The 27,845-nt window shown below is 50.3% G+C and overlaps 1 protein-coding gene and 1 long non-coding RNA gene across 2 annotated transcripts in view; one reads left to right on the top strand and one right to left on the bottom strand.

Moving 5' to 3' along the window:
- LOC113836816 overlaps nucleotides 1–27,845 on the bottom strand; it is a 50,881-nt gene that overhangs the window by 10,463 nt on the left and 12,573 nt on the right. The window lies entirely within an intron of this gene.
- On the top strand, nucleotides 1,450–15,577 carry Pdlim4 (PDZ and LIM domain 4). The gene is made up of 6 exons (XM_027427519.2): nucleotides 1,450–1,542; nucleotides 6,441–6,592; nucleotides 10,397–10,475; nucleotides 14,264–14,445; nucleotides 14,632–14,795; nucleotides 15,357–15,577. Exons 1-6 carry the CDS (start codon nucleotides 1,450–1,452, stop codon nucleotides 15,425–15,427), a joined length of 741 nt encoding a protein of 246 aa, XP_027283320.1. The 3' UTR covers nucleotides 15,428–15,577.

Below are 27,845 nucleotides of genomic sequence, written 5' to 3'. Positions count from 1 at the left end.
GGACAACCAGTGATAAATAGTGGCTGAACCCACCCCACTCCATTTAGTGGGATCTAATTGCTGGTTTGCAGAAAACAGCCCCTCACATATGTCTGCCCCTGTGGGGTTCATGCTTGCATGAGGCCAAGCACAAACATCCTCTGCCACACAGTATGCTGAGCCTGCTGTCTATTCTCTGTGTGTCTGCCTCACCGCCCCCTCCCCAAACATGCATCATTGTCACACACACTATGCATGTCCCTTTCCCAGCTGAGGAGATGGCAGCACCTTTCCTACCAGGAAGACATCCCGGGATGGGACTCTGTACCTCTCAAGTGGTCGGTCCTTCTCTATGCCAGATGTTGAAGATCTAGTAGTCCCTCTCATTTCACATCTTGTGAGCATCCTAACCCTTACCTGCAGCTAAGAGGACACACCAAGGTTTGCCAGGAATGTTGACTAAGCTAGGAGCCTCCTCTGAGTCTAGAGAAACAGTTGGTATCTGATATGGTGAGACTGAAGTACCCAGAGAGTGGTCTGGGCAAATCATGGCACCCCCAGAAGCTGTTAAAGGACATCCCACGGGGAGAGAAGGGCCCTGGGGGAAGGGCTCCAAATACTTCCACTCCTCCACTCAGAGACAGTCACTGCTCCAGCCACTCTCCTTTCCAGAAAGCTAAGAGACACATTCTTGCATACAGGATGGCTCGAAGGGGGAAGGCAGCAAGAGAAGGCCCAAGAAGCGGGGATACCTGGAAAGATCATGCACCTTGCTTCTAGATGGCCCAAAGAGGTCAGCTCCTCTAGGAAATCAGCCTGGCCTCTGCAAACTAGTTTGGGCACCTTTCTGTTTCTACTCTACCACCCACCCCCACCTTCAATCGCGTAATAGACCAACTGCCTGCTGCTATCCTGGATCTGTGTCCCTAGTCCAGGGCTACTCAGGCCCAAGGTTCTAACAGCGGTGGTGTTCAGAGGGCTCCACACGCTGAGAGGTGGAGAGGCAGGTCTGCCTGCCGGAACCTGGAAGTGGTTTGGGAACAAGGCGCGGCCCCATCCCCCATCAGAGCCACCGCAGCCCTGCATCCCTCCCCGGGCTAGAGCACCGGCCCGTAAAAGCGACTTCAAAGGGCCAGTGCCTGGTGCCTGAGTTTCCACAGCCGGCTCAGCTTCGCAGCCAGGCGGGACCCAGACATCGGAGCGGACTCTATTCTGGGGGGCTTCAATAAGCGGGTGGGGTGGGGGGTGCGGGGTGCAGCCTGAGAAAGTGAGGGGCGGGTCCTCAGAGCCCCCAAAGTGGGAGGGTCGGGAGTCCGCGTGGCCAATCGGTGTGCGCGGGGAGCGGGCACGGACGGAGGGGGGCTCGGGGGCGGGCGGGCCGGGGGCGGGGCGCGGCGGCCAGGCGGCGGCAGTGGTGGCGGCTACTCCTCCGTGTCCGACTCGAGCTCCCGGCTGTAACTCCGGCTCGCGATGCCCCACTCGGTGACCCTGCACGGCCCTTCACCCTGGGGCTTCCGCCTGGTGGGCGGCCGGGACTTCAGCGCGCCCCTCACCATCTCGCGGGTGAGTACGATCCCCGCGGGGCAGCGGGGTGGTCCCGGGGCTGAGAACTTGTCCTTGGTAGACCCAGGACCCATATCCTCGACGTGTCCAAAGCTTGTAAGCAGAGGGTTGGTCTGGGTGACCTGTGTGCCATGGAAGGGAGTTCCAGCAGAGCAGCGCAGCCCCACCCCCTTTCCCGCACAGTCTACCCCATTTTGCGGTGAGACTCCCCAAGAGTTCACACACCAGCTTCCCGCTGACTTTCTTTAGGGAAAGTCCACTGTAGGCCAGAGAAGAACCCTCAGACTTGAGCCAGGAGTCTGGACAGCTCTACAGAGGCCCAGAAACTCCTCAGACCCAACCCTGCCTAAAGTTTTGGGGCAAAGTAACTGAAAGCCTACTTCCCCTATCAAAGATCTGGGTGGCCCTAGAGGGTCTGCTGCCCTGAGAAGTCCATCCACTTCCTCACCCTGAACTTCAGTTTCTCCTTTCTGACCTCAGTCACTCTCGGGGAAGTAACCAAGAGGGACTGTCGGCTTCCAGGCAAAGGGAGAATATGAGATGTGATTCCCACTCCTTACAAGCCAACACAAAGCCAAGGACCAGCCCAGGTCCTCAAGGGTCCCAGGACTATACCCTGCTCCTAGACCTAGGGCAGAGGAGAAGAAGGGGCACAGCCCTGGAGAGGTAGTTGGTCTGAAGATAGCACAGGGGAGGAGCTAAGGGCCTGAGGCAGGGATTCCCCAGGCTTGGAGCCAAAAGAGAAGAGAACCCAGGCTCTCCCCTTGGTGACTCCCAGTCCAGAGGGAAGGGACAGATATGGACATCACTTCTCCCCACAGAGGCTACTTAAGTTTGGGGGGGGGACTTGTATTAGGGGACCGAGACCCTCCTTCTCCCACTCTGATGCTTCCTCTGGCCCTGAAGGCTGGGCCAAGTTTTAGAGACTTCTCGGTTCTTGGGAAGGGATAGGCACCCGGTGGGTGTGGAATCATGGAACCCTCTATATGGGAGCCTGGGTGACAGGCAGGACCAGCTGTCCTAGGAGGCCCTCGCACATCTGTCTTCACTACCAGGTCCCTGGGGCTAAGTGAGGTCTGCCTTCGACTTTCATCTCCTTGTTCCCCTAGAGATGCCGCCGTGGTGTGTGTGTGTGTGTGTGTGTGTGTGTGTGTGTGTGTGTGTGTGTGTGTGTGTGTTTGTTGGGTGGTGAGGGGAGAGCATCTATATCTGCCCGATGGATCATGCTATCTATCTGCAGAGGAGGACTGGTGAGGGTGTTAGGCCAGCCAGCAGACTAGGCACCCTGGGTGTGAGGCCGCTGACAGGCTCGGTGGCCAAGGCTGACTGCTGAAGGCGGCTGAGAGCTAAGACATCTGTTGCCCACGAGGCTGCCTGTCCAACAGGAAAGGCCTCCACACGTCAGCAGAGGCTGCCCTGGCCTTGTTTGGCACTGATGGGGGCTTGGTGGGAGGAGGTACAGACCCCTGGTGGACAGACAGTTTGGGAAAGAGGAATCCCCCGTTATTCCCCAGTCATGTGGCAGTAGCTCAGACTTAAGGAGCCAGGATGACTGAGCCTGGGTTAGGGTGGGATTTGGGAGATTTACTGAGCTGGGAAGGCACAGGCCACAGCTTGCCTAGCAGGTACCTCAGGGGCAACACTAAAGGGACTGATGATATGTGGGAGTGTCCTCACTAAAGGGCTTCCAGATCCCTTCCTGTGTCCTTCCAGATCCCCTCCTATGTTTCCAGAGCCCTCCTCACCCAGAGTCCAGTAGAAAGGCACAGCCTCATGCAAACAGTAGGGGAACTGATTGTTTTGCTGGGATGGAAGCTTACAGTCTTTGCTCAGGTAGCCTCTGGGATCCCCAAGATCAGTGTACAGGGCTTCTTCCTTATAATTAAACTGTAATGACTACTGGCCTTTTCTAAGCATCACAGGATTCCAGGCCCCATCCTATCAAGTATTGGTACCAGCACCTTCCCAGCAACCGGCCCTTGAAATGAGCATTGCTGTATGCCTAGACTCTAGTAGAGATTATGTCCTCATTACAATCCTTAGACTCCTGGCCTCAGGTTGTAGATGGGGACACTGAAGCACAGACAAGTTAAAATACACAGGGAAGGGGGATATGACTGAGAATCCAGGACTGCTGGAGTTTGCTGTGACTGCTTGATGAGACGATGTGATCCTCTGTGACTCCCACCCACCACAGGCTTCAGTGACCATAGCGGGGCCTGGAATGTAGCAGGTGAGGGGGCTGACTCATGCCCCTGATTTCTATCTTTCTCCTGTCTGGTTATCTTGAACTGCACAGCTGGATGGCTGACCAAATTCTATCACACCCAGTGTTTCCTTGTTTAGAATGTTCCATGGTTCCCAACCCCATGAGAAATGCCAGTGTCTCACCCCAGGACCTATAGACCCTGCAATATCTGGTCCTTGCATCTTCTCTGACTTGGTCACATCCATTTTCCCTTCACTAATGATGCTAGAAGTCACATAAGCCTCCCTCCCTCTCTCTTGGGTAAGCCATTATAATGCTGGGCTTCCACCCAGAATGTTATCTCCACACTCTTTCTTTTTTCAGAGAAGCATAGTGGTTAACAGTGTAAGCTTTGATTTCGACCCAGTTAGCCTAGGTTAGAATTCTGGCTCAGCTGTTTATTAATTAAACATTTCTTTGCCTTCTCTGGACCTCGGTTGCCTAGTCTAGGAAATGGGCTTGCCGTGAGAATTCAGGAGACAATGCATGCAGAGGGCAGTTGGGAGTCACGGTTTCCTGGCTTCACGTCCTCTTTGACCAGAACACCCCAAGCTCAATGGAGCTGGCCACATCCCAGCCACCTCTGCTTCCAGGAACTTCCTCCACCTACAGGGACCTGAATACACCCCTTGTGCTGGCTGAGTCATCTTGTAGCCAGCTAGCCCTGAGGAAGAAGACTCCTGTCCAGTGGGGGGACAGGGCCAAGGTGCTCCTGCTCCAACGCCCTCTTTGTTCATTTGTCGGTAGGCATGAGAACAGCTTTGGCCTCACCTGGTGACTGAGAGGTTACCCTGTGCCTGATATGGCAAAGTTCTGGCACGGATCAGGTATCCATAAAGAGCAGGGAGCTCTGACAGAGCCTTGACAGGAGAATGGGACTGGATGGTGCCAAGTGGGCACCTGCCCCAAGAGGACAGGCTTGTGCAAGTACCTGGTGCCCAAGCCAGCGAGTGAATATTTATGGTGGACTGGTTGGCTAGGGCATCATACTTTAAAAGAGACATTTCCTTGAGCAAGATGGGGAGATAAGTCAGTTGGTAAAGTGCTTGCCATGTAAACACACAGACCTGAGTTTAATCTCCAGCCCCCACATCAAAAGCCAGGTGTAGGCAGGTAGGGCTGAGGAGATGGCTCATAGAGTAAAATGCTTGCAGAAGGATCTGAGTTGGGATCCCCAGGACTCATGTAAAAGCTGGATATGGTAAAGCATGCCTGTATCCTTAGCACTGGGGTAGGTGGTGACAAGCAGATCCCAGAAGCTCACTGGCCAGATAGTCTAGCCAAAAATGGTGAACTCCAGGTCCCTGTTTCAAACAATAAAGGCAGAAAGCAATAGAGAAAGATACCGATGCCAATCTCTGGCTTTTATACACACAGCTGAGTGTGTGCGCACACGCACACACACACACACACACACACACACACACACACACACACACACACACACGGGGATGGAAGGAGAGAGGGGGAGAAAGAATATTTCTTAAGGCAGCCTATTTCAGGGCAAGGCAGCTTTGACAGTGCCCACACCACGCTTCTAGCCAAGGAACTGCCAGCACCTGGCTTTGTCCACTCTATTAGAAATTGGCTGAGCTGAGCCTGCCTGGGTTGCCAGGCACTCCCACCCCCAGTCCCACTGATAGCAACAAGGTCACTGGCAACTCTCAAGCCATAGAGAGGTGCTGGCTGTTCATATTAGGCAAGAATGAAGAGTCCTTCCTTGTCTGTTCCCAGGCCGTTTCCAGAGTGCCCTGCCACCTCAGTCCCCTAGTGAGTCTTCCCCTCCCTCATCACATGACCTGCATCGGATGACCTGAAGTGTTTGAGTCCATTGGGTCAATAGAGGACACTAGGGGTCCTTCAGGGAATGCAGAGATGGATGGGGTTAGGACCCCACAGTACAGGCGCCATGGCAGCTGGAACTGGATGGCTTTGAACTTGCCTAAGGAGGTGATATACTCACCTCCCACTTCTAATTGTAATGATGCATCGGCAATGCAGGGGTTCGGGCAATGAGGGCACAAGGAGTTACTCTGAGAGGAACTGGGCTCTGCGCTGAGCCCTAAGGGAGTGGGGGGGGGGGAAGCTAGTTATTAAACAGGGTTACAGAATCAGAAGAGTGTACCATCTGGAAGGATCAGCATTTGGGGAAGTAAAGATGTGAGTGCTGTCCAGTGCCTTTGAGCACCTACAAGTGTTGAGATGGGGTAACCATAGCATGGTGTGGCAAGCCATTGCTTGGTGGGCATGAGAGATGAGATCAAATAAGTAGGCTGCTTGAATAGGGCACTGTCAGTGTAAAATACTTATGACATGTCCATGCTCCATGTATGTCTGGGCATATATGTCCTTGTGTGATTGAGTGTCCCATGCATGTCTTAGTGTCCCTACACAGACTATAAAGTAGCATTCCACTTGTCCCAGGCTAGAAGAAGCCCCTCATGTATTCACATCTAACCAGGTCTGCAGGGGCTAGAGACAGATTTTGAAATCGGAGGCTACAAGGGGACCTCATCCAGCCTTTTAGCTTGCCCACCCACGGGACTCACTGGCACAAGGCCATACTGGCCAGGTTCTGAGGTTGAAAGAAATCTATTGCAGAAGGCCACATGATATAACTGTACCAACCATGTGATTTTTCTAACCACAGGTTCATGCTGGAAGCAAAGCAGCCCTGGCTTCCCTGTGCCCAGGTGACCTGATCCAAGCCATCAACGGCGAGAGCACAGAGCTCATGACACACCTGGAGGCCCAGAACCGTATTAAAGGCTGCCACGATCAACTTACACTCTCCGTAAGCAGGTACAGATGCGCAGGCTGGGCCGGAAAGGTCATAGGACATGGGGAGGGGGGTGGCCAGCCTGGTGAGCTGAGCCAACCCAACCTTTCTGTCTCAACTCAGAGCACCCCATCCAGGCCCAGACCTAGCGATTGGTGCTGTCGTGGTGCCTGAATAGCACTAGTTAGAGTGCTTTGTTGCTCTTGTGACAGCAGAAATAAGATCTTGACCTGGGTGGCACACACCTATAATCCCAGTTCTTGGAAGGTTGAGATAAGAGCAGTAAGAGTTCAAGGTTAACCTGAGCCATGTAATGAGATCTTATCCCAAAACAAAAATCAAAAACAAAAACGACGACAATAAAAACACATCAGTCTTTTCCCCTCCTCAAAAGGATCAGTTTGGTGACCAGCTCATCCTCAAGCTAACTAAAAGATGTAAGACCTAGTGTAGTCCCACTTTACAGATGAAACTAGCAAGGTAGAGGACACGTAAAGTCACATAACCAGGTCATAGAGAGTAAGTGCCAAATGGAGCATATTCTCTCTCTCTCTCTCTCTCTCTCTCTCTCTCTCTCTCTCTCTCTCTCTCTCTCTCTCTGTGTGTGTGTCTTTCTCTCTCTTTCCCTCTCTCTCTCCCTGTTCCCCTCCCTCCTTCCTTTCCTCTCTCTTTCTCCTCCTCTAGTAGCTGCCAACCTTTCTGACCAATCCCACAGCTGTTCTGCCTCAACAGCTGTCTTCACAAGGGCCTATGACTCTGCTCTGGTTAAATCTGGATTTGGAACAAGCTTTCCTTCCATGGGCCATGTAATGCTGTGCAGCCCACCATGAAGGGATGGGGGTGGGGACAAGTAACTGTGCCCCAAAGATAGTGCTGGGATGAAGGTTCAAGCCTCTGCCTTGCTCTTTAATCAGTTCCCACAAGCATTTGGCTTAATTCTAGCTGAGTGGTATCCCTCCATCCACCCTCCCTGCATGGATCCAGAGACACAACTCAGTTTTGCCACATTCACTGCTAACAGGGACTTTCCACGACCCCCTGAGGATCTGTGTGGGCGAAACCATCCCCAAACCACAACACAGTTAACCCATGCCTGATTGAACCATCGGTTCTGAGCCTTTAAACATGATGAGGGTTATGATGTAGCCTCCCTGCTTGCTCCTGGCCTGTGACCAGGTCCCTGTTGGGGTCAGGCATCTCAGACATTCCCTTAGCTCTGAGCAGCCTAGCTGCAAGTCTGTGTGCCATTTGGCACCCAGAGAACTCCTCAGCCTCATCTAGACCCTTCTGTCTTAGGCACTCATATGAGCTCCACGAGCCCATGTTTCCTTTCCCATATATCCCATTCCTCGCTCTCTGCCAGACTGAGGCATAGCTGGTTAGGGGAAGCTTTGCCCGCAAGTAGCCTATGAGGCCTCCCAGCTTGGCTGGGTTCCTGGGCCCTGACTCACCTCTGGCTTTGTTCTCTAGCTGAATGAGGGCAGCTCTAGGGATGGTGGAGCTGTGGGGAGGCTCGCAGGGTCCTGAGTCAGGAGATTCCCAGAGAGAATGATGTCAGGGATGGTAGCGGGGTGGAGGTCCTCTTTCCTTCCTTCCTTCCCTGGTCATTTGTTCCAATCTAGGCATGGATGGAGCCAGGAGGCCACTTCCCTGTTGCATTTTGGGAATTACAGTCTCAGAACACCATGTGGCCATGGGCAGATGAGAGCACATGGTCCATGTGTTTTACTCCACTCTACCCCCAACCCCAGACTTCTTCAGTCCCACAACAGGGACTGCCTTGTGATCTTGACACTGAGTGGTGAGGAGGTGCCAGGCTCACTCATTCAGAATGAAAACCCAAGGCTTTCCCTCCCTCCACCATCTCCAATCCATACATAATACTAGATTTGGGGGATTTTGCAACATGGCTACCTAGACTAGATCCTCAGACCTCTTTCTATTGGGCCTACCTACAAGGTTTCGGTCCCGTTCTCTGTCCAGCTCACTCCTTGGGGCTTATGCCAGGGCACAAGACACATCTTCTACCCCCTTCGTAGGCTCTGCAGAGGGTCAGCCTAATGACCTGGCTTGATAAGGGACTGGGCACTCCACTTAGAGCAGCTTCCCTGCCTCGGGTGCCCTACTAGCTTCACCACAGCCTGAGATGTGCAGGAGAGGCCTTATTTCCTTCTAGACTTAATTTACACGGAGCTAAAGGCATCCAATAATCCAAGTCAGATCACATGTCTCGGGCCTGTCTTGTAGATCAGGACCTTCCTCCTATCAACTTCACTCTTCCATGGATAGTCTCTATTGGCGTCCCTTGGTACCTTCGAACAGCCCAAACTTTACTTCTCATTTGTTTAAAGATTGCAGCTGGGGTCACCTGCATAGCCTGACTAAACCCTCTGTTCTTATCTGACACCTTGGTCTATTCTCATGGTACTGGGTACTTTGTACTATCTGATCTGTAGATCCCAGGCTTGTGCTGTTCTGGGCAGATGTTTAGAAAAACATAAGGTGAAATAGCCAAACAAGGCATCCCTTGTTCATCATACTGGGATTCAGAGTCGGAAAAAGATATGGTTAGAGCTATTTTATTTTATTTTTGAGACAGGGTTTCTCTGTGTAACTTTGTAGATCAGGCTGGCCTCTAACTCACAGAGATCCACCTGCCTCTGCCTCCTAAGTGCTGGGATTAAAGGTATGTGTCACCACTGCCCTGCTGATTAGAGCTATTTTAGAGGCCTCATTCTGGAACCTCCCTGAGTGGCTAGAGACAAAGGCTGTGAAGAAAGGGTTGGCCTCCAGGGGACAATGAGCAGAGTGAAGAGAGTTGATAGCACAGATTCAGTGTGGACACAGCAGAAAGTCACTGAGCAATGGAGCTGGAGTGGTGGAAGACACATTTAATCCCAGCACTGGGGAGACAGAGGCAGGTAGATTTCTTTAAATTCAAGGCTAACCTGATCTGTATAGTGAGTACCCAGGGCTACCTTATCTCAAAACAAACAAACAAGCAAATAAATAAATAAATTCCTGAGCCGAGGGGAAGGAGACAGGATTGAGCTCTGAGAAGCCTCAGGAGGCCTCTTGGTTGAGGGACATTATTTCTACAGTCTGGACAGACTTGCTATACATCGCCTGCCAACCCAGGGTTCACACACCCTCCTGGCTTGCTTCTCATTGAGCTACTGAGTGGCAGGGCTGGGCCTAGGCCCGCCTGTCCTGCTTATGGCAGGTTTACGATGTTTTTCTCCCTCCTGAGTGGTGTTTGGCTTTTGGTTTCTATGGTGAAGCAGGAATTTCCTAATGGCCTGTTTCCCATCTGGGCTGGGCAGACATCAGTGATGACTCTGCCTGAGTGGGTGGAGGCAGCAGGAGGGGAGGTGCTCCCCCACAGCCTCCATTTCACCTCCCTGAGAGCCACCCAGGCCCCGGCCAGAGGCTGTGGAGGTCAGGGGATGAATGGACTGGCTCCTGGCTAATCCATGTGTGAGGCCTGGCTTGCCTTGCTGTGATCTGAGCCTCCTGAAGAGGAGTTTCTACAGGCCACAGCAAGGAATAAGAGTGTCTGAGCTGCAAGCTCTTCAGGAATGAGATCAGAAAGGCATGAGGCCACTGGCAGGGAAGGGAACACACAGCCTTGCCTCAGGAGGGCAGCAGAGCTGAGCTTGTGGCTCCTTGCTTCAGTAGACACCATTGTGGTAAATGAGGAAATGCTGAGACATCACCCTTCTCCCTCCTTTGAGCCCTAAGCCTAAACTCTCCTGTCCCTGGTTCCCAGGCACGGAGTCAGGAGGACTGATAGGCAGACATATCTCACAACCTAATTCCTGCTACAGGCCTGAGAGCAAGAACTGGACCAGTGCCCTTGATGACAAGGCTCAAGCACATAGGATCCACATTGACCCTGAGTCCCAGGTATGTACAGACACTGTTGACCTGACCCAGCTGGCTCAGAGTGAGACCAGGGTGGAGGAGCCAAGCATGGTCCAGATTTCACCTGTACCAGTGAATTCTCACACTGATGCTCAGATGGCCAGGGCATATACTGAAACAGAAGGCTCTTCTGGGCCATGCCTGCCTATATCCCATGCTCTTGAGGTGGTGAGCACCTACAGTGGGCTTGTCCCAACTCCAAGCAATCCTGCATTCTTGGCAAGGGTGCCTGTGATGGACCGGGGCTGGGCTAGGTCTTGGCTCAGGGTTTCCACACACTGAGCTAAGGTTTACTCCCATACCCAGAGATGCCAGATCGAAAAGAAGTCAACAGGCTTAGAGAGAGATGGGGGTGAGGAGGTGGCAGCCTAGAGCCCTGGGTGAGGTTAGGCTGTGGCCACTCCTGTCTTGTGCTAGTCATAAGTTCTCTGGCTGAGGCTGAAGAGTTCTCATTCTGTGTCACATAGGAGTTGCAGCTGTCATCCTGTCCTTAGGAGAGTGAGGAAGCCCAGATGCTGTAGGTTCTCTTGAGAGGGGTAGCCAAGAGGACCAGACTCAGATACCTAGAGCTTGCTCCATAACTGGACAAGGTGGATCCTGGGCTAATCTATGATGTAGCTTGATGCAGAAAACACTCAACATGTGAGGCCTGTTCTTGTCTGCTTTCTTCATATGGAAGGAAAAAGGACCAGGGCAGAGAGAAGAAGTTTCAATAAAAAGTTAGAAAGGGCTCCCCAGAGGAAGGGCATCCAAGCCCAGACCTTAGGACCTAGATATTGGGTGTGGGGAGAGGACATGCACTCAGTGAGCACTTGCAAGCCCAGGGGTGAGTGTGCCATGAGGTCAGAGATCGGAGCAGAGAGAGGGTAGGGATGGGGGAAGCATCATTACCAAGAGGCTCTTAGGTCCTTCATCCCAGACTTCAGCTTGTCCTATAAAACATCTGCATCTTAGTAGTGTCCTTTGCTCTCTCTGAGGTCCTGCGGGCAGGGAGGAGAGGACAGACTGGCAGTAAACAGCCAGGCAGCAGGGAGCTGAGGGTAGACAAGTCCTGTGAGAGACCTCCTCTGGGGACACCAGTGCTAAAAGGACAGCACATGCCTGGTTGAGAGTGGAGGGAGTCACCAGGGACCAAGGGCTGCTTCCCTTTGGGGTTGGAAGGCTGGGCTACAGAGTGGCTCCCCTATGGGCTTGAGAGGCTGGGCCTGTAGAGTGACTTCTCTATAGGCTCTGGCAGCTAGGATGCAGAGCAGCTTCTCCTGCCCCCATTCTTTTCCTCACAGTTTCCTTCAAAGGCCACTGTGCCCGCAGTGGTGGCCCTTACTATAAGGAGAGTGATTTTCCACAAACAACAGAGCAGTCCCCCAGCTACTGCTCCCCTTTTGTACTTAAAAGGTCGTAGGCTCCATGGGTGGCAATGAAACCACCCTACCCACCCCTGCAGGGCTGTGTCCCCAGGAACACAGACACAAGGCTCATTGTCCCCACACTACTCCCACCCTCTGAGTGTGGGGGTGGGGCCAGCTAGAATCATCAGAGTGGGAGGAAACCACACTTAGCCCTAGGCCAACACAGGGCACCCCTGGCAAGCATCCCCAAGTGGAACGGGGCAGGGTAACTGCAGCCTTAGGACCACATTCTCTACAAGGCCACAGGAGACCCTCTTTTCTCAAGCCCATGGGAGATAGAGGGCATGTGGGCCACCCAGGGTGGAAGAAGGATAGCACTAAGGAGAGCTCTCTGTCGGAAGGGGGCTTGAACACCCAGACTGCTGAGAGCTGAGTCTCTTGAAGGCCTCGAAGAAAGCCACCTGTTCCTCTAGGTGCAGTGTTCACCTCCGTTCATGTTGAGTGTCCGATGTCTGGTCACCCTCTTGTTGACACTTTTCTGAGACTGTACCAAGTACACCACTACCAGACTGTAGCTCAGGGCAGGGAGCCTAAGGTGTATGGTACATTGCCAGCCAAAGAGAGGAGATAGAGAGGATAGGGTGTGCAGGAATTCCTGTGACAGCCATCCAGCCTGACACCGTGCCATGCCAAGTGCTTGGTGTAGTCAGTCCTCCTCCTTGATCCTAAGTAGCTATACTAAGGAGCCATGATACTGACACCATCTTGTTGTTCTCCAGGTTAGGGGAAGAAACAGGCTCAGAGGTGAATAAAGTGCACCAGTGGGTGATACAGCTGCCACTCAAATACACACGAGGTCACCACTGAGTTCAGATCTAGAGAAATTGCTGCATGGGTGGCCATGGGAGGGGCCATAGCTCACTGATGACCCTGTAGTCAGCTCTCACACCCTGCTGGGCTCGGGGTGGGGGATGGGGGATGAGTGAGGCACCTCCACTCTCACAACCCCTGCTTCCTGACTCCCATACCCCTTTTCCACTGAAGTCTCATGCAGAGCTCAGCCCCACCCCCCTCCCCAGTCATACCCCTACGGACCACAACCCATCTGGTCCCCATTAGAGGCCCGTCCTGCCTGCCTGCCTGCCTGCCTGCCTGCCTGCCTATCTACCCTGCAGACACATGTGTGAGAGTACTCAGGTTTCTAAGTCCTTTCTTTCATTGGGGACCAGGGGTCCTGCTGCTGCTGTTATTGCCAACACAGCAGCATTGATAGGGCCCTACTTGGCCAGCAGGCCTCTTGCCTTTGTTGAAATTTGGTGTGTGTTGCGGGGTGCCCAACCCAGATGATTCCCTCCTGCAAAAGTCAAGGGTAATCAAGGCAGAGCTTGGCAAGCTTGACTCTTCCAGTGCTAGGAGCAGCCTGAGCCCAAACTGGCCTCTTTCCTGCTAGGGAACATTCCCTTTCCTTTTCACCCAGGCTCCCTGTCCACATTGCAGAGCAGAAAGACCTATATATATATATCATCCCCCAGGCTGAGACACACCCATCGCTTGAACTGGAGCTTCATCCCCTAAATAAGCCTGCCAGGCCAGGCTTAGCCGCATGGCCTTCTCCAGGATGACTAGCACTGCCACTCAGTGTGTGTGACCTTGCAAACAGGAATAAAGGTGTATGTGGGAAGATTGGCCAGTGTGTGTGTGTATTGTCCTTACCCATGTATATGTCCGTCTTTAAATGCACTTGTGAGAGTATGTGTGCCCTGTTCACATTGCTGTGGACAAGTTGTGTGCCTGTGGGCTGAGGTCAGCACAACTTTGGACTCCGCATGGACACAGGCACCCAGAACCCCTGCTCTGTCATTATAGGCAAGCTCAGGCCACTCTTCACCCACTTCTTTCAACCATAGACACTAGGCTACTCTTGGGGTAGTGGGGGCCAGTCTCTACTCCTCGTCTTCTGCTCCCTAGGAAAACTAAGAAAGTGGGGAGCAGGAATAGGATGCAGGCCCAGACGAGCTGACCTCATGGCAGACCCTGGCACCTCAGACTTCCCTCTGAAGAGGCATTCATGAAAGCACTTAGGACCCTTTCCAACTATAGGATAAGAGGTTCTTTTTGTATTTCCAGCCATGGAAATACATGGAAAGGACCCGTTTCCTGCATGGATGCAAAAGCATGGAAATGTCAGAGCAGAGGTAGCTAACCAACATAGAGGCCTGGCATAGCAGGGTGAAGGAAAGTACAGGTCTATAGGAACAGCCAGAGGTCAGAAGGCTCCTAGTGTTGTTACCTAGCCTAGAGATGTCAGAGCAGTGGTCAGCAGTGGACACAGAGGACTGGCATAGCACAGTGGAGAGGAGAGTCAGCAGGACTCGTCAAAGGCCAGAGGGTCTCCTAGTGCCTCAGGCCTCACTCTTACAGGATGGCAGTCCAGTGACCAGCAGGCGGTCCTCAGTCTCTGGGATTGGGCTGGATGACAACAGATCAGGCCTGGGATCTCCATATGGTCAGCCACCTCGCCTTCCAGTCCCTCACAATGGCAGCAGCAATGATATCACCCTGCCAGCCCAGATGAGCACTCTGCATGTGTCTCCACCTCCCAGGTAAGACAGAAGCCAGGCCTTTGAAGCCACACCCAGATCATTCCTAATCTGTCAAATCTCAGTCGATCCCGTTCTGGCCCCTAAGGCTTGATCTTCGAGCTTCACATAATTATAGTCTGACGCATAAGGCTGCCAGAACCAAGGCTGGAATTACCATTCTTAGCCTTCCATCTCTCTCCTGCCCAGTGCTGACACAGCCAGGGTTCTTCCTCGGAACCGGGACTGCAGGGTGGACCTGGGTTCAGAGGTCTACAAGATGTTAAGGGAACCAGCAGAGCCAGTGGCCTCAGAACCCAAGCAGTCTGGATCCTTCCGCTACTTGCAAGGCATGCTAGAGGCTAGCGAAGGTGGTAAGACTCCCAACACCTTATCTCACCTGCCTCCCCTCTCCCTACAGGGCCCCAGCTCACCCTCCACACCTCCAATCCCAATCGATCCACACCTTCCAGCCATCTTCCCCTCTCCAACTCCTTTCTGGTGTCTTCACCATGTCTGTGCCTCCTTCACCAAGCCTTCACCCTCTGATTTTAACTCCACCATCACGTGGCTCCCCCTTACCTCATACCAACCAAGTGCTTCCCCCCTAGGCCTCTGACCTGGGCCCTAGAAGCAGCATCCTGCAGTAGTGGGGTTCTTATCTCACCTACCCCATTCATACCACCTGCACTCTGGATTTCAGGGGAGCGGCCTGGGTCTGGTGGTCCCAGGAACCTCAAGCCAGCAGCCAGCAAGCTGGGTGCTCCACTGAGTGGCCTGCAGGGGCTACCAGAGTGCACGCGCTGTGGCCACGGAATTGTGTGAGTACCCACCCTGCCCACCTGCACCCACAACCCCACCTCTATTCTTCAGGGCCCTAGATGGGGCATTATCCTAGAATATATCAGTCACCTGTCCCTCTTTCCCCACAACAGGGGAACCATCGTCAAGGCAAGGGACAAACTCTACCATCCTGAGTGCTTCATGTGTAGCGACTGTGGCCTGAATCTCAAGCAGCGTGGATACTTCTTCCTAGATGAACGGCTGTACTGTGAGAACCACGCCAAGGCACGAGTCAAGCCACCAGAGGGGTATGATGTTGTGGCTGTGTACCCCAATGCCAAGGTGGAACTCGTCTGAGCTGGAAAATCTTGCTCTCCCCTGCTTCATTTAATGTCCCCTAGTGGCCCGTGTAAATATATGTCCTCCTGGCCTCTCTAATAAAGTCCCTCTGCTTGCCCTAGAACCAGTGGGTGTCTGTCCTGCCAACCTCCAGTCCAGGCCAAAGCTCCAATGTGCTGTAAGACGAGTTCAGGTGCCAGGCCTGTTCGAGACACTAGGTTCAGTGGTGAGCCAGACATGTCTCATGTTGTTCACGAAGCCTAGGCTGGATGGCAGACTTAAGTCATGGCAATGGTTTCATTAATACTGAGGTCTGTTGTTTCAGTGAAACAAGGAAAGATGATAGCTGAGAACCAAGAGATGAATGAGGAAGGCAAGAGTCTCCACAGAGTAAGGAAATGTTCAAAGATAAGCGTGGGCTACGAGGGCCCTGGTGTGCCTGTTGTCTGCATGAGTGGTCAGAAGTGGCCCCTAGTGACCTCCATGGGTGGTACCCACTTCCTGGTTCTCTTTCTTCCCAGGTTCTTCAATCCTTTCTGTCCTCACAAACTCACCATTTTCCCCCTCGTCTTTCCTCATCTTCCCACTAGGGGGCATGCTTGATTTTTGTTTTGGTTTTTTTCATAATGAGACAAAAGGCAGCCTTTTAGAAAGAACACATGCCAGGGAAAGAACACCTCCTTTCCCTCTAAAATGCTTGGTTCTTTCTTCAACATCAATAGAAATATTATACTCCTCGGATGTCCCCCAGTTCACTCAAAGTGGGGTCTGCCTTGAGCCTTTTGGTTACATAAACTTATTCAGACTCTCACTTTTAAGTTACAAGTTGATGAGTGACTATCAGTAGCTTTTGTACAGTCTGGAGAATGATCTACTGGGGCCATATTTTCGGTTTTGAATGTGTGAGTTCATTAAACATACAGTAAGGTAAAGTAAAAGAATAAATGGCAGATGGATGGATGGTTAGAAGCAGAACAGAACCAACAGCACTTAGAATTCCCAGCAAGAATCGACTGGGGGAAGGAAGCCCCTTTAGGGCAGGCAGCTGGAGTTTCTAATAAGGAGAGTTCCCTCGGGGGAAGTTCCAAATGAAAATACAAACAGCAACAGATAGAGATGACATCATCCAACCGACAGCCACAACATCCAACAGAAGGTGACTGGGGAAGCTGAGGCATTAGCTGAAGTTTCTGCATGAACTTTCTGTAGCTGAGCTTCAGCTCCTCCTCGGGAGGGGCTTCCATATCATGGGATAAGTACCCGGTGGGTTTTATAGCATGGGTATAATGCCTGGTGGAGATGCTCTTCCAGCTGTTCTTAAAGTCACGGTGTTCGTACTCCTGAGCTGTTGTGCTGTTCTTATCTCCCTGTCAGAGCTAGAGGAGCAGTCCACCCACAGAAAAGGGCCTTAAAAGGTACTTTGAGGGGGGTGGAGAGATGGTTCAGCAGGTGACAGCACTGGCTACCCTTCCAGAGGACTCGGGTTCAATTCCCAGCACCCACATGGCAGCTCACAACTCTCTGTAACTCTAGGTCCAGTGGATCTGACATCCTCACACAGACATACATGCAGCCCAAAACACCACTGCACATGAAAAGAAGGAGGGAGAGCCACATTGAGAGAAATGGTGGAGAGGAGAGCAGCCCTGATTCCAGAGTCAGCTTCTCAATGAACTTAAACAGCACACCAATTCACCAATATGATGTGCATTCCAAGCCCACAACTGTCCTGTCCTAAACCCGTAACCACACTTCCCTGCTTGCTCTGAGTGAAAAACTACCATGGTTATTTGTTTAACGAGCCCAAATGATGCCCATTTGTGCTTCATATTCTGCACTACCACAGGCAACAGAAGGCTGTTGTCAGTTAACATTCTAACCACCTGTGTGCAATAGGACCCCCTTCCTCACTCTCTCCCACAGTTTTCACATGGGTTTATACGGTAAATAAAGAGCAGCACACAGGAGTTTTACTTTTCCCTTGCTGTGATGACTTCTGTCATTCGGCTGTCATTTACTGTAAGCTTGTTGCATGTCCAGGGCTGAAGTAACAGCAGAAACAGAGTGTCCCTCCCCTCACTCCCTAAGAGTAATTCTCAGCCGGGCATTGGTGGCACATGCCTTTAATCCCAGCACTTGGGAGGCAGAAGCAGGTGAATCTCTGTGAGTTCGAGGCCAGCCTGATCTACAGAGTGAGTGCCAGAATAGGCTCCAAAGCTACATGGAGAAACCCTGTCTCAAGAAAAGAAAAAAAAAAAAACACCAACAACAACAAAAAAAAGAGTAATTCTCATAGATATTACCCTATACTTTTTGTCTGGGTTTATTTAACTTCTTATCAATAATTGGTTAATTGGTAGGATTTTTCCATACCCCACCGTGTGTGTGTGTGTGTGTGTGTGTGTGTGTGTGTGTGTGTGTGTGTGTATGTGTGTGTGTGTGTGTGTGTGTAGACTAGAGGCTGATATATTGGGTGTCTTCCTCTATTGCTTTCCAATCTTATTTCTGAGGCAAGGTCTCTAACCGGTTCTGTGAGATCAGAAACCTTGCAGCTGGATTTGATTCCTCTGATCTTTTTGCTGGTCCTGTGACATCACGTGGCTTTAATTATCACTGTGTTAGAGTTTAACAGTTAATCTTTCCACCTTGTTCTTCTTTACAAACATGTTAGAGGTGTTCTTGTTCATTTCCAGTAGTCAGTGACTAGGTGTTTTGTGCTCTGGAAAAACAAACATCTGAACCATGAAAGAGGAGCTCCCTGGATCTAGAGAGAGAGCTGGCAGAGGGGTCTTTCCTCCAAAGACCCCCTTCCCACCCCCCAGGAAGTTGGAAGTTCTATCCCCATGGAGTACACCACATTCCTTTTATTCTCGTGCCTCCTGCACTACCTGTTTCTCCTTGAACCCAGCCTAGAGCTGTCTCTGTCCTGCCTAGATCCCAGAGGGTGTGGGAGCTCTGGGGTCAGCATCAACGCTTGCATTTGCATGTGTGCTTTTACATTCATACGAACGCACACACATACATCCTCTTCCCTCTGCTGTCTTCATCTTCACTACAGTTCCTATAAGCTTTGCAATTCCAGAACTGGGGAGGTAGCGGCAGAAGAATCAGAAGCTCAAGACCCTCCTTGACTATGTAGCAAGTTCTAGGCCAACCTGGGCTTTGTGAGAGCCTTTTCCCCCCACACAATAGCACAAACTGTAAACAGTAGCATGGAGGGAATGGGTATACTCAATGGAAAAGTATATAGTTAGCCTAGTATGAGTGGTCTGGAAAGCCCTCACAGAGCAGGTGACATGAGCAGGGGACGAGGTGCTGAGCACCTGTTGGCTAGCTGAGGTCAGGCAGAAGGATCAGAAAGCACGAAGGCCTCCAATGGAGTAGAGGGAGAAGCTGTGCTCCCAGGTTCTAAGAGCAGTGAGGGGTGTCTGGAGAGGTGTGATTCAGGTGGCTGAATAGCAGGGAGGAAGATCAGAGCCATGTGGGGGTGGATAGGATAACTGTGGCGATCTTGTAGACTTTGGCAAAAATTTTGGCTTGTATCCTGAGACTGGAAGCCAGAGAGCTGGCATAATCTGGACTTAGGGTTTAACCAGGATGGCTCTGACTGTAGTGGGGAGACTACTGTAAGGGGCAAAGGTGGAAGCAGGAAGCATGACTGTGTCCATCCCTGACTAATCCCTAACAGGCCACACTTCCCTCCACTCTGAAGCTGCCACTGTCGAGGTCATCTACATGTCCTGGCTATGTAAGTGCCTGGCCTCCCTGTCTGCAGGCCTCTCCTCAGGCATTTCCCCATGTAATAACAAAGGGAAGTTTGAAGACCACAGTGCTGTATTACATCTCTCTGTTAAATCTTCCAAGGCTCCTCATTGCTCATAGACAAAGTCTAAAACCCCAACCCCTGCTCACAAGGCCTGGTGAGGTCAGCCCGCCTACCCCCAACTCACACCCCTAGAACTCCAGTGATGCCAATCATACTCAGCACCAAGTCCCCCTACAGACTCTCCCAGGCTCCCTTGATCTTTGGAATTTGAAACCCGACCTTGCCTTCTGCTTCTCTGAATGAAAGACAACCTTTATTATCCCTCATCTTACTCCCCAAGAACCAAAGAAAGGGGTGAGGGCAGGATGGGCTTGGATACTTTTGTGTGCTAGCATCCTGCGACAAAGGACCCTGCCAGACTAGCCTTCACAAGACCAGCTGTGTAGCCAAGGCTAACCTTGAACTCCTGATCCTCCTGAATGCAGTGCTGGGGTTACAGCCATGTACCACCATACCCAGCTCCCTTCGAGTTACTTAATGGAAGCAGAATCCGTAAAAATGTTTGAGGGTGGTCAAGAGGTGTCTGTATTAGGTGAGAACTGTTCTATGTCCCTTTGCCACTGTAGAGAGCTGTGTCTGACCTGGACCCATTTGGGACTGTAAGGCTGAGGCCTCCATGGTTCCTACAGGAACCAAGATGATCCTCAGTCAGGTACACTCAAAAACCCTGCTAGCCAGGTCTGAGTATGTCTGTCTCCCCAGTCACTCAAAGATGGAGGCTCGAAGGTATTCAATCCAAGCACCAGCCTCTTTACATCAGAAGCAGCAGTGGATGGGCAGAATCTGCTGCTTTCTGGGGTGTGTCTCACCTGTAGGCACATGAGAAGCCAGTGCCCAGCCTCAGACTCAGAGGAAGGAATTATACTGAATGATAACTATAATGAGGCTGATATGTCCCAGGCCTTCCTGCCAGTCCTGTTTAATTGCTCTTGTCCTTCTTTATTCCCTGCATTAACCTGAAGGGAATCGAGATGATCCCTGTCTTGTGTATGAGCTCAGAAAGGCTGATGGACTGGCCAGGTTCCACACTCTAGCTTCTCAACAGCAAGGAAAACTAGGGCAGTTGCACGTTTCCTTCCCAAAGAGTGCTGCTCACTCCACCAACAGCCTGGTGGCTGCTTCAGATAGGCATGATCTGTCTCTGAGTAGCAAGATCCCCAGAATAGCACAGAGCACAGAACAGCCCCGAGCACACTGACTCAGCACAGACCTGGACCCCCAACTTGTCTGGAATACACAACAGTGGAAGTTAGGCCTGCATCAAAGGCGAACATTGTTTCAGTCAGCTTTCAGTTGCTGGAGCTATGAACCTAAAAGCAGGAAAGATATCTTTTGGTTCATAGTTTCCATCCATGGTTGGTTGGCTGTCTTGTGTTGGGCCTGTGGCAGCATCATAAATCATGACTGAATAATGGAGGAGGTCTGTTCACCTTACAGTGTCCAGGAAAAAACAGAGAAACAAGGTCCCCAAATCCCCTTCAAATGCATGCACCTAATGACCTAACTCCCTTCTGCTAGACCCACTTCCTAAAGGTTTCCCTATCTCCTAATAGGGCCAGGGCTCAAGACCAAGATTTAAAGATGTAAGTCTTCAGGGGACACTCAATACCCAAGCTATAGCATCCCTGAGTAAGGTCAAGGTTGGGGCCCAGAGCATCTGATCAGCAACTCTGAAATGAATGAGCCCACTTGATGAGCTGCATGATGGGCTCCCAGGGTTGGGTCATGATATCCAGTAAAATGGCCTGTCCCAGCTCCACAGTGGTCCCTGGAGCTGCTGCTGAAAGACAGCTTGGCATTGCCCACTCCCAGCCTCAAGGGTTCTACTGACTGCCAGAACCTGCTACATCTCCCATGGAGAAATTTCTGTTCAGAGACGATCTCAGCCCTGGCTCTCCTACAATATCAGAGGCTGGACAGGAACAGTTAATCAACAGGCAGAGTGCCAGTGGCTAAATGAGGTACACACACACACACACACACACACACACACACACACACACACACACTCCATACTAATGCACTTTGAAAGTATCTTTTCTTCTGCTACTTTCCTGAGGATATTCTTTGTGCTTCATGGATGACTTCCACTAGGCAGGGAAACTGATACACAAGCAGTAATGAGAGGATGCTAAAACAAATGACCACCAAGGCGTCTCACAAGAGTATGCCGATCGCTGGCTATGCTGACCACTGGCTATGCTGACCACTGGCTATGCTGACCATAGCTCCTGGTTGGCATCGTGTGCAGTGTCAGTTTTGCTTCTTTATGGTGCAAGCTGAACAAGCCCAGGAGTATGCATGGCCACAATTTTTGTTGCAAACTAAGAGCAATTTTACTTTTTTGTTATTTTTGTTTTATAAATTAGTGTTTTGCCTGCATGTATGTCTGTATGAGGGTATTGGATCCCCTGGAACTGGAGTTATAGTCAGTTGCAAGGTACCATGTAGGTGCTGGGAATTGAACCCAGGTCTTCTAGAAGAGCAATTGAGTGCTCTTAACCAGAGCCACCTTTCCAATCCCAGTTTTACTTAAAAAAAAAGATTTATTTGTTATGAAGATAACCTGCATGTATGTGTGTGTACCATGTGTGTGCCTGGTGCCTATGGAGATCAGAAGAGGGCATCATATCTCCTGGAGCTGGAGTTCTGGATGGCCATGAACCAGACTGGAAACCAAACCCACGTCCTTTGCAAAAGCAACAAGTGATCTTAACCACTTAGCTATCTCACCAGTCTTGCTTTTTTTTTTCTTGTTTTAAATGGGCTATACATTTCTCCCTCCCCTTGTCTCCTCCCCTCTCCCTTTCCACCTTTCCTGCTGTCCCCCACACTCCCAATTTACTCAGATCTTGTCTTTTTCCCTTCCTAGACGTATGCCTCTCTTAGGCTCCTCCTTGTTTCCTATCTTCTCTGGGGTTGTGGATTGTATGCTGGTTATCCTTTGCTCTATGTCTAATATCCACTTATGAGTGAATACAAATTTATTTGTCTTTCTGGGTCTGGATTACCTCACTCAAGATGAGTTCTTTCTATTTGCCTGCAAATTTCAAGATGTCCTGCCCCCCCCCCCCCCCCCGCTGAGTAGTACTCCATTTGTAAATGTACCACGTTTTCCTTATCCATTCTTTGGTTGAGGGACATCTAGGTTGTTTCCAGGTTCTGGCTATTATTAATAATGCTGCTATGAACATAGCTGTGAAAATGTCCTTGTGGTGTGAGTGTACATCCCTTGGGTATATGCCCAAAAGTGTTATTGCTGGGCTTTTTTATGATTTATTTACTTTTTGTGAGCATTGGTGTTTTGCCAGCATGTATATCTGTATGAGGGTGTCAGATCCCTGGGAACTGGAGTTACAAACAGTTGTGAGCTGCCATGTGGGTGCCGGGAATTGAACCTCTTAACCACCGAGCCATCTCTCCAGCCCCCCCACCCCCCACTTTTGATAGAACCTTAGGCTGGGCCAGGTGGTGGTGGTGGCACATGCCTTTAGTCCCAGCACTTGGGAGGCAGAGGCAGGTGGATCTTTGTGAGTTCCAGGACAGCCAGGGCTACACAGAGAAACCTTATCTCGAAAAACAAAACAAAACAAGAATCTTGGGCTGGAGAGGTCGCTCAGTACAGTTAAGAGCACCGGCTGCTCTTCCAAAGAACCCAGGTTTGATTCCCAGCACCCACATGGCAGCTCACAATTGTCTGTAGTTCCAGGGGATCCAAAGCCTTCTTCCAGTCTCTGTGAGCACCAAGCACTCACATGGTAACAGACATACCTGCAGGCAGAAGACCCATACACATAATTTTTTTTGTTTGGTTTTTCGAGACAGGGTTTCTCTGTGTAGCTTTAGAGCCTATCCTGGCACTCGCTCTGGAGACCAGGCTGGCCTCGAACTCACAGAGATCCACCTGCCTCTGCCTCCCGAGTGCTAGGATTAAAGGCATGTGCCACCAACGCCCGGCTCACATAATTTTTTTTTATTAAAAAAAAAAAGAAGAAGAAGAATCTCACTATTTAGCCCAGGCTGACCTGAGATTCACTGTATAGCCTGCGGTGACAGGAATGTGTCACCACGCCAGGCTCCTCCATCTTCCTTTCTTTGAGCATGCTTGGAAATGTGCCTGTCTCCGAATGCTTCCCCATATGAATATTTTCAGGCTCTCTGAACAAAATACTTGCAACCCCCAGAGCTGAGGAGGGTGTCCCTGGGGAATTAACTTCTACCTGCTGCAGGTGACAAACCCGTCCACTGTTGACTCCTGGTCATGCTTACTCCAGAATCAACAGGGTGTGAACAAATTGGCAACCCAGATGTAACATTACATCTTCAAGGCTCATAGACTTGTTTTTCTGCTCCCAACAAAAAGAGGTCATGAGCCAAGCAGTCTTCCCTGAGATGAAGCCTTCTACACTGCTGGAAATGAGTCCCAAGCCAGGGAGGGAACGTGAGGCCCTGACTCAGTGCTCCTGCGTGGCCATCGTGTTCCTCCATGAATTTGATGGTTTCATTTGGATGTGTCCTAAAGCCAGAGAGTGACACCTGAGTCACATAGCAGCATCTTGATGAAGGAATAGAAGTTGGAAGATTCAGAAAGTATTTCTATCTGTTAAAGGACATTCCCCACAAAGTGTGAGATTTGTGGATTCCATCTGTTGGTTTTATGGGACATATTTTTTTTAAGAAAAATACACATATTTGTATTGGTTTTTTTTTTCGAGACAGAGTTTCTTTGTGTAACTTTGGAGCCTATCCTGGCACTCACTCTGGAGACCAGGCTGGCCTCGAACTCACAGAGATCCACCTGCCTCTGCCTGCCGAGTGCTGGGATTAAAGGCGTGCGCCACCAACGCCCAGCCCCACATTTGCATTGTATTAGTTGCTTTTCTATTGCTGTGAAAATATAGTATGACCAAACCAACTTAAGATAAACTGTTAGCTAAACACAGAACTGAACTCCTGGAATCCAGCTGTAGAGAGGGAGGAGTAATGTGCAAAGGGGTCAAGACCAGGCTGGAGAAACCCACAGAAACAGCTGACCTGAACAAGGGGAAGCTCATGGATCCTAAACTGATAGCTGGGAAACCAACATAGGATAGACCCAGACCCCCTGATCGTTCGTGTCAGTTAGGAGGCCTGGGCAATCTATGGGGCCTCTGACAGTGGATCAGTATTTATCCCTAGTATACAAATGGACTTAGGGAGCCCATTCCACACAAAGGGATACTCTTTCAGCCTAGACACATGGGGGAGGGCCTAGGCCCTGCTCCAAATGATATGACAGACTTTGAGGATTCCCCCATGGAAGGCTTCACCCTCCCTGGGGAGCAGAAAGGGGATGGGACAGGAGGGTGGGGGGGCAGGGGAGGAGGGGACAGAGAGGGAACTGGGATTGACATGTAAAACAAGCTTGTTTCTAATTTAAATTTTTTAAAGCAAAAAAAAAAAAAGATAAAGTGTTTAGTTGGGTTTATGGTTTCAGAGGGTTAGAGTTCATGATGGACAAACAAAGTCATGGTAGCAGGAACAGCTGAGAGCTCCCATCTCAAAACTCAAGCAGGAGGCTGTGCTGGGCATGGCGGGAGACTTTTGAAGCCTCAGACATCCACTCCATGAACCACCTCCTCCAACAGAGCCACACCTCCTAATCCTCCCCAAACAGTTCCACCAACTGAGAACCACACATTCATACACTTGAGCCTTTGGGGGCCCATTCTCTTATATTTTTGAATGTGAGCCTAGCCTTTAACAGCTGAACCATCTCTCCAGCCCTTGGGGGCCCATTTTTATCCAAACCATCATACATATTTTTTAAAAAAGAAAAGCCCAGGTATGAGTATGTAATTTCATAGTTCCAGTGTTCTAAAATATTGATGAAAATGCTGTAGCTATGTAAAGAATTGTGGAATTTGTACTTTTACTCTGTGGTGTGTGTGTGTGTGTGTGTGTGTGTGTGTGTGTGTGTGTGTGTGTGTGTTTTCCTCTCTTGGTTTCTCTTTTTTCCCATTAAGTAACTGAGATGGGCAGCAGGTATTCAACCAGGGGAGAACCCACTAGATGGGTTCCATCATTGGTTAGGCTACTAATAATAGTTGTTCTCCCCATAACACATTACAGCTAACTATGACCTGGGTGAAAGTCTGAAAACAGGTCTTCAAATGATAATACTATCTTGCAAATAGAATTATTCTTCAAGGAAAATGAGGTGAAATTTCCTGTGTGTATTTATGGACTCATATCAGAATAAGCATCTTCAAAAGAAATAAAACTTAAGCAAAACAAAGGACAGACCTTTAATTAAAAAGGAAAACACCCTCCCAGTGTTTGAAAGTGCTCTTGAGTACATGATATGGGATGTCCTTCTGGATGCTGTGAATATGTGCTGCTTTTATTGGTTGATGAATAAAGTTGTTTCAGCCAATGGCCAGACAAAATATACCTACTTGGGAATTCCAAACAAAGATAGAAAAAGAAGGAAGGCATGGGCAGGGAATCACCATGTAGCTACCAGGAACGCAAGATACCAGAGCATCACCAGTAAACCACAGCCATGCGGTGATACATATGGGTTAATATTTTAAGAGAGAGCTAGCCAATAAGAAGCCCAAGCCATTGACCAAACAATTGTAACTGGTATTAAGTTTCAGAGTGGTTACTTTATAAGCAGCTCTGGGTACCTGGTGGGCAGAGAGAAAATGATCAAGTGGGACCAGGCTACATGTAGAAAAGTCTCCTCTACAAGTATGACTCCCTCTACCTCCCTGGTTGAAGAGAGATGTGACCTCCACTGTTCCTTGGGTTACCTCAACTACTCCAAGCTCTTTTCTCCCTTCATCCAGAGAAGCTGTACCAAGACTCTCCCCTAAACCTATGGAGCTCCTGTTCCTGACAACACCACTTGCTGTGGGAACAATTCCAAGCCAAGAAAGGGAATATTTACCCATCACCTAGTACTAAATGGAGAGGAATCTAATGTGTGGAGTGTGCCTTTCACTACTTCTGATTTGTGTAACTTGGGAAGACACAACCCAAGGTCTGAGGGCAGATCCCAGAGGATTTATTTCTGTTATGAGGGTTATCTTTATAACTCACAGTCTAAGGCTGGGCATTGGTGGCACACGCCTTTAATCCCAGCACTCGGGAGGCAGAGGCAGGCGGATCTCTGTGAGTTTGAGACCAGCCTGGTCTACAAGAGCTAGTTCCAGGACAGCCTCCAAAGCCACAGAGAAACCCTGTCTCAAAAAGCCTCACAGTCTGACGTGGACAAATTCAAACACTCCAACTCTTCTGATGGGAGAAGAAAAGTTAGCTATATTGACAGAGGCTAGCTGATAAGCATCCTGCTTATCAGCCCGATGACATAGCTTCGTGACCTAGTAGTGAAGAGGCAATGCTAGGGATTCTTCCACGTGGGCCTTAACACTGGGGAGGATGGGCCAGTTTAGAACATTATAGGTATGTATGCACTTTGAGGTGGTTAGTCTGGACTGGATCTGGAGTCACCTAGGAGACGAACCTCCGGGTGTATCTTTCAGGGAGATTCCAGAGAGATGTAACTGGGTGGGGAAGACACACTCTAAATGTAAATAGCATCATCCTGTGGCTTGGAGTCCCAGTCTAAATACAAAAAGAAAGGGGAGGGGCACTCTAAAGGTTTGTACTGCTCTCATAGAGGACCTGAGTTCTGTTTCAGAATACCCATGTTAGTTCAAAACTGTAACTTCAGCTCCAGGGGCTCTGGCACCTTCTTCTTGTCTCCAAAGGCACCTGTGTTGCACATTCTCACACATGTACACACAATTAAAATATTTTTTAAAAAAAGAAAAGGAAAAGTGAGAAAGCCACTGGAGCATCAGTGTATTCAACTCTGTGACTTCCGTCTACAGCAGAATGTTAGCATCCACTTCATATTCCCCCTGCACCGTGGTGGATTCCCCAATATGATGGGCCATGCCCCCTAAACTGTAAGCTGAACTTGCCCCTCTTTCCTCAAGCTGCTTTTGTCAGGTGTCCTATAGCAGCAAAGAGAGAAGTCACCAATACAGTCCCCAAAGGGATGCAAGAAGAGCTGCAAGCTAACAAACCCGCAGCTAATTGTAATCAGTGGAAAAGGAGCCAGCAGAGGCCAGGTGAGCTTCCTGTAGCATTCATGTCTTTAAAAATGTGCCTCTGGTGAGGATAGTGAGATGACTCACTGGGTAAGAAGGCTCTCAAATCTCAGTACCCAGATTTGTTTTTAAGCTAGGTGTGGCTCTGTGCATATGACTGTAATATCCCGACCTCCTAACCCATACAGAGTAGGGAGACAGAAGGATCCCTGGGGCTTACTGGTCACCAACCGACTCCAAGTTTAGTGAGAGACCCTGTCTCCAAGAAACGAAGTGGATAGTGATAGTGAAGGACACCACACTCTTCCTCTGTCCTCCAGATAAGCATATGTGCCTGTACACAATACATACATAGGCACCACCACCCCAACACA

The sequence above is a fragment of the Cricetulus griseus genome, chromosome 7 (assembly GCF_003668045.3).
Source record: "Cricetulus griseus strain 17A/GY chromosome 7, alternate assembly CriGri-PICRH-1.0, whole genome shotgun sequence".
Taxonomy (NCBI): domain Eukaryota; kingdom Metazoa; phylum Chordata; class Mammalia; order Rodentia; family Cricetidae; genus Cricetulus; species Cricetulus griseus.
Note: the sequence above shows the minus strand (reverse complement) of the source record. Positions and strands in the feature narration are given on the sequence as shown.

Excerpts from the sequence above, each read along its gene's own strand:
- Pdlim4 (XM_027427519.2), top strand. The coding sequence starts at position 1,450 with ATGCCCCACTCGGTGACCCTGCACGGCCCTTCACCCTGGGGCTTCCGC. Across the intron at positions 10,476-14,263 it reads ACATTGACCCTGAGTCCCAG|GATGGCAGTCCAGTGACCAG; the intron begins GTATGTACAGAC and ends TCACTCTTACAG. Across the intron at positions 14,446-14,631 it reads CATGTGTCTCCACCTCCCAG|TGCTGACACAGCCAGGGTTC; the intron begins GTAAGACAGAAG and ends TCTCCTGCCCAG.